The 6,617-nt window shown below is 37.8% G+C and overlaps 1 protein-coding gene across 1 annotated transcript in view; it reads left to right on the top strand.

Moving 5' to 3' along the window:
• The window catches only part of LOC113468723 (sodium leak channel non-selective protein-like), a gene marked incomplete at its 3' end in the record, with an annotated part of 12,206 nt that extends 11,128 nt beyond the window's left edge, over positions 1-1,078 (top strand). Inside the window, exons 3-4 of the mRNA XM_026825833.1 lie at positions 188-412; positions 911-1,078. Of these exons, the coding sequence (XP_026681634.1) occupies positions 188-412; positions 911-1,078 (393 nt within the window). The remainder of the gene's footprint in view (positions 1-187; positions 413-910) is intronic.
• Between the last annotated feature and the right edge of the window lie 5,539 nt (positions 1,079-6,617).

Here is a 6,617-nt window from a genome sequence, read left to right as displayed (position 1 = left end):
ACACATCTTAATCGCAGTTAGCGGGGAGCCAGGTTAAGCGGCACTTACCAGGTGTAAAAAGGTTGATGATTCGAGTAATTGAGAATTAATAGTAAAGGAGGCACTCAGGCTGTGATGCCCAAAGTTGTAAAAAAGCTCTGCTTTACCACAAAGAATTCATGATTTGATTGTTTTTATTATATTTCAGGTCCTGGTTAGTGACGGTACAGTTGGCTGGAAGCTAGTGACTCTGGATGAAAACAAACAGGAAGGACTTGCCCCGATGGTGTGTCAGAGGTTCCTCAAATCTGCCTATTTCCGTCTTCTCATCATGGTGGCTATTCTGGCCAACGCTATCATTATGGCCACGATGAACTTCCAGCATGACGGCAGGCCGAGGAATGTGTTCTATGAGAAGTACTATCCCATCGAAGTAAGTTCATCCCCTTCAGGTTAAATGTTATTGTATTCTTGTATAACTTTTTTTTTTCAATATATTATAACCATTTATTTATTAACATACATAAACAAAAATCATCTCAATATGAATAAGTAGTACATATGGCTTACTCTTTATCCACGGAGCAATTTAAAATAAACTGCTCCATGTTGTGTGCTATTTAACTGCTTGGATTTTTAATGACGAGTGTTTTTTACGGAGGGTATTCGTCGAGAAGAAACTCTATCTTAGAGTAGGCCTTGGAAATCGAGTAGTATGCGATTGTCCAGATGGTCACGCATCCGTATACCAACTACGGGCAAACGTTGCTTAACTTCAGTGATCCATTGGAAACTGGTGCATTCAAAGTTCTATCGGCGCTGACTCTTATATTATGAGTTATGTCTTATACGTGTTATGACCTACTTAGGAAGATGAAAAGTTTAGGTACGCCACACATGTCATAATTAAAACATCCTTCCCATCTTTCAGGTATGCTTCACCCTGTTCTTGGACTTGGAAGCCCTGTTCAAGATCTGGTGTCTTGGTTTCAACGGCTACATTCAGCATTCCTACCACAAGTTTGAACTCATGCTGTGTGCTATGACTACGCTCCATATTATACCTCAGTTATACCTTTCACCGCTCACCTACTTTCAAGTGAGTTCAACCTTTCTTTATATCCGTTTTACCATCTAATATTATAATAATGCTGAAAAGCTTTTTTCCTCTTTTTCAGAGAGGTTTGATAGAGGGAACTGAAACGGCCAAGGTCTTAACGTCCCGAAAGCGAAGGGAGCAGGAAGACAGGATAGGAGACAGCCAGCCATTCCGACAAAAAACCCCATCTTTTTAGGATAAAGTTTGCCCTGGGCGGAAATTCAACCCCGCGACCTAGCGCTTACAAGGCAGGAGTTCTGCCTTCCAAGCTAACTAGGCTGGCAAAAACTATGCTTTAACCTTTACCTGCCTCGGTGGCGCAGTGGTCAAGACGCTCGCCTGGTAATCAGGAGGGCGTGGGTTCGATCCCAGCCGAGGTATGGAATTTTATCCTCATTTATTTGAGAATTTGACCACATAATAATGGAGCTCTAAGGGTTAGGTGGTAGAGAACGCCTAAGGCGTTAACCTCGCCTAGTGGTTGCCTTCCACTCAAGAGTCTATTATTATTATTATTATTATCAAAGGAGGACTTCAAAATTCTGTCTAAATTTATTAGACTCGTATGAGCTTAACCCACTCTTTAGGGCTGTTTACTCCTACACCTAAGCCTTGCCTTGGTGTGGGCTTTTTGTATGCACATTATACAAAAAATTTTGCACAGACAATATTTTTGGGATTCGCTTTCTCTTTTGTTTGGCTCCCTGGCGCTTTCCAAATTCAATTTCGGTCCGTTTTTCCTTTGTTTGATCTGCTCAGAGCTTTCACAAATTCATCTCGGGTCCTCTTTTCCATTCTCTGATTCTTTTGAAGTTTTTCCAACTTTATTTGGAGGTCCTCATTTCCTTTTTTCGATTCCTTGGACTCTAGGACTTTTTTACACGACTTTTTTCGTTGATCAAGTGCAACCTCCAATAATGTCCTCTCTTTACAAAAAATAATTTTTAGTGAGGACAAACTTTTGTATCAAAGGTAAACCACATTACCACAACCAATGGACTCGCCACTGGCCAAGAAGTTCTTCCACCATCATCAGCCCACAAGCTACGAGGTGCTACGATGCCCCCCCTGTTCCTTTTTTACAAGTCGTGGGAATTTTCGTGTACAGGAAACTTGTCAAATTCGAGAGAATCCCAACTCTTTTGTTTGTTTTTTGTCCTACCAGAGCTCTGATTTATGAAATAATATGCATAGCTATAACATAAGTATTGTATAGTGTTTACAGAGCTAATTAGGCCTCCTACTATTTCAACCGTTCAGCAGTTGAACGATTATTATTATTTTTTTTACAATGGCAATATTTGGCTGTGCCATCATCATTTGAGGGAGCTCATTTGGCTACTTATTCCGCCATTGTGTTTTTGATGTCATTGTAGTCATTTAACTCTATACGAGGATTAAAAACTTCAACAATAACAATAAAAACTTGTTGTGATCGTGTGTTCTCAGTTCTAATTCTCTCCATTTGTACTCGAAAACTTTGCGTCAATTATAGATATAAGAAGGAGGAGGAAAAATTTTTTTTTTATAAGGAGGAGGAAAAAGAAAAATAACCACCGTCCACACAGCCTGAACCGAGTCTTTCCAAAGAAAACTTGAGATCTCGCAGTTGAACGATTATTATTATTTTTTTTACAATGGCAATATTTGGCTGTGCCATCATCATTTGAGGGAGCTCATTTGGCTACTTATTCCGCCATTGTGTTTTTGATGTCATTATTTTACAATGGCAATATTTGGCTGTGCCATCATCATTTGAGGGAGCTCATTTGGCTACTTATTCCGCCATTGTGTTTTTGATGTCATTGTAGTCATTTAACTCTATACGAGGATTAAAAACTTCAACAATAACAATAAAAACTTGTTGTGATCGTGTGTTCTCAGTTCTAATTCTCTCCATTTGTACTCGAAAACTTTGCGTCAATTATAGATATAAGAAGGAGGAGGAAAAAGAGGAGGAGGAGGATAAGGAGGAGGAAAAAGAAAAATAACCACCGTCCACACAGCCTGAACCGAGTCTTTCCAAAGAAAACTTGAGATCTCCCCACAAATCTCTTCCTCCTGAAACAACAACTCTAATAAATCTTCCACTACCCGGCCTTCCACTGCTGGAACATTTGCATAAGACTTGAACTCTCCCTCCATTTCCTTGGGTTAGTACTTGACAGTTTCTTTCCTTTTCACTTCCTCTTCGTATTTCCTTATTTTATTCCATTTCCATTTTGCACCTCTCAAAAATTCCTCCTTCTCCTCTTTATTCCGCCATTCTTCATGCAAGTTCATGCCTACACGTTGACATTTTGCCCCCCTCTCTTCCTCTCACGAAAACATTTTTATGTTTTTGTTTCAATTTGTAAAATTTATTCCATTTTTTTCGCTCTCTCCTCCATCATTCTTCTCTCCCTCATTTTTCTCACAAGTCTTACGTGAGATTTTTTTCGAAGTGTGCTTTTTAGCTTGTGAATTTTTTGAGACATTGGCAAGAAGGCAGGTTTTTGGAGCCTTCAAGTGGGTGGAATTTCCGAGCTGTATCTTCCCAGCACTTTACCTTACTTATTTTGGATGAAATGGACTGCAGCTACATGTAGCAAAAAGCTAATTTCAAGTGGGCAGCTAATATTACGGGCAAGAAAAGCGCATAACGCAATAGGAACTAAAAAAAAAGTCGTCTTCGCTTCGCTCCAAGAAGAAAACAGGAGGGCCAACCGAACCAAAATGTTATGCATGAAAGTTTTTAGTTTTCAGCCAAATTCAAAACTCATGTAAAAGCAGGACGGAGGGTGAGTGCTTAATCAATCTTTGTCCCCTACTTTGAATACTGATAACGGGACGAGGAGGGGGAAGGAGGGAGAAAAAAAGATCCCACCAGTGGTGGGGGAAGCTAGAGATGGATAACTTTTCGATGGGAGTGAAAAGGAAGTAGGCAAGATAGAGAAAAGGCTAGGAGAAAATCAAGTCGATCAGGCAACTTCCTTCCTGCGATGAAAAAGTTCAAGGAGAAAATTTCATTTTGAAAGAAAATGCAAAGAAAACGTTCTATCGAGAAGACTGGAAATCCTGGAATTGCAAGGGGTGGCGGGAGTGAAAGATTGATAGAGAACTGCCCTCCCATCCCATGCTTAAAAGTCTTAAAACATAGCTACTTTCTAAAATAGAACCAACTTGTTCAATGTTTGAAGACCGTCCAAGGTTCCTGTGAACAGTTTTAAAACTCAGAGTTTGCCACACTCCCCAATAAAAGCTTTTTCCAAGTCAAAGCAAGAGCAAACAGGAAAATGTTTAAGGAAAAGATTCCAGAAAATTAAAACACAATAAAACACAGTTTTGTTGATATTAAAAAAAAATGAAAAACGTGAAAAATTAAATTCAAAAATTCATAGTTCAGAAAATAAAATACTTGCCTTCCCTTTCCCTTCCTCCTTCCAGTTTTTCACTCATTGTGAGTTGAAAAAACCTTTGACTGCGCGAACGCTTTTGTTTAGTTGAAAGAAAAAGAAGTGCATTTAGTTAATGTGAAAAACATGTTGCTCTGGAAAATATTTAAAAAACGAGAAGTTCTGTCGAGGAAAAATAACTTACACTTCTGCAGCTTTTTTCTGAAGTTTTATCCTTTTCTTTTCTTACTTAGCTTTCTGTTGTTTTTGTTCCTGAAAAAACTTGCAGAGTTGGAAATAGCTGATACCTACCTGCTTTTGGTGCGAATTCGTTACTTCCCCTTCCTGATGATAAATAGCTGTGCTTCATTCCCTATATTGAAACCCACTGTGTTAAGCCCTACGAAAATCAATATTCACACTGAATTTTTATACACACTATAAAGAAAGGCCTTTGGCTGGTTAAAATTAGTTATGTAGGAAACAGAAAAAGTTGCCTGACTATTCCTATCACACGGGGCCGGGTGGTTGTTTCGGGTCACTGACCTAACCTAACTTGATTTGATGGGGACTGTGACCTAATTGTGAGTTATGATTCTGACTGCACTAATGCACCGCACTTCTCTTCAAACAGGCAAAATGCACTGGTCGAGATATTTGTAGAAAAAATTATAAAATCTAAAATGGAAATAATAAAACGTTTCGAAAAAAGCGACTGCACTAATGCACCGCACTTCTCTTCAAACAGGCAAAATGCACTGGTCGAGATATTTGAAGAAAAAATTATAAAATCTAAAATGGAAATAATAAAACGTTTCGAAAAAAGCAACACTGAATGACATCTGACCGAACAAAATGCCAACGACGAACTAAACTCTGAACCGACCGAAAACAAACAAGTCCAGGCTATGCCACAGCCAAACAAAAAGCAGCAAAATCTACATCATCAATGGGACACATAATGGAAACTGGAAACAAAAAAATCGTAACAAGAAATAACAAAAAAGAACCTCGCCACCAACAATAATATGTGGAACAAAACAATACTGGCAATAATGCAAAATACAATTATTGTGTACATTGATATTTATATTTTAAAGAAAAATGCTTAGAAAATCTGTGTTGCTTGTCTAAATAGGACTATAGTATTCTGAAATGCATTCAACATCTCCTCAATGTTGTCTGTGAGTCTGTTACTCAATTCAATACTTTGAATTGTGCTGTGTGTGTGTTTGTTTTGTTGTACACGCGAGACACTTGGCACAGTTCATTAGACCTAAATCACATTCATTCAACAAAGAAAACAAGTTAACAAGTCTTCACGAATTTCACGACAGATTGAGAAGATTCTCTATCAGATGTTTTTGCTGATCCAGGCCCCAGTGGTTGACAATGGACTTTTTTCTTTCTTGATCACCAAATCATAGGTCAGTAGAGATATTGTGACCCAAAAAATCCTTAATCAAAGATTAAGAACATCGAACATCACAATAAAAATGGAAGAAAAAGAAAGTAAAACTCCAAATATTTGAAGATCTGAATTTCAAAATTGAAGAAAACATAGATCCATAGAAGTTAGTCAAATTACTTGACAAAAAAAAAAAAAAAAAAAAAAAAAACCCTTTTTTTGTTTTTTTTAAATTGAAAACCCAAAAATAACATTCTTAACTTTTTTTCACGAATTTACTTTTTATTCATGGAGATTTTATAGCATGAACCTTGCTGGGTACGGAGGTAATTTTTGATGCCAAGGCTGGTTTACACGAGGCCGTCAAATGTGGTGTTTCTTTGGGGGAGATTATCGTACTTGAAAACCATGTTCATGTCGCTAGGACGGATTGAAATTAAGTTCATTATGATATTTTGGAAATTGCAAGCACTAGGTACTACATTTCACACAAAGAAATGTAAAGATAGGATAACATTGTCAAGGACTTTCAAAATTAGAACAAAATAGTGTTATTTAACGATCAAGACTTTAGAGACTGATAAATTAAAGCACACTGCACAAGGTAAATAAACCAAGTACAACGTTGCTAGAGCAAAATAAATCTCACCATCAATCATTAAAATTATGGTTAAGAAAATGGACGCTCATACCTAATGTAAACCCGTCCTACGCCAAAACACAGTTTAATAGTTCCAACTAACCCACCCACCTCATA

Source organism: Diaphorina citri, unplaced genomic scaffold (genome assembly GCF_000475195.1).
Source record: "Diaphorina citri unplaced genomic scaffold, Diaci psyllid genome assembly version 1.1 scaffold823, whole genome shotgun sequence".
NCBI lineage: Eukaryota > Metazoa > Arthropoda > Insecta > Hemiptera > Psyllidae > Diaphorina > Diaphorina citri.
The sequence above is the reverse complement of the archived record's forward strand: the minus strand, read 5'-3'. Positions and strand labels throughout refer to the sequence as shown.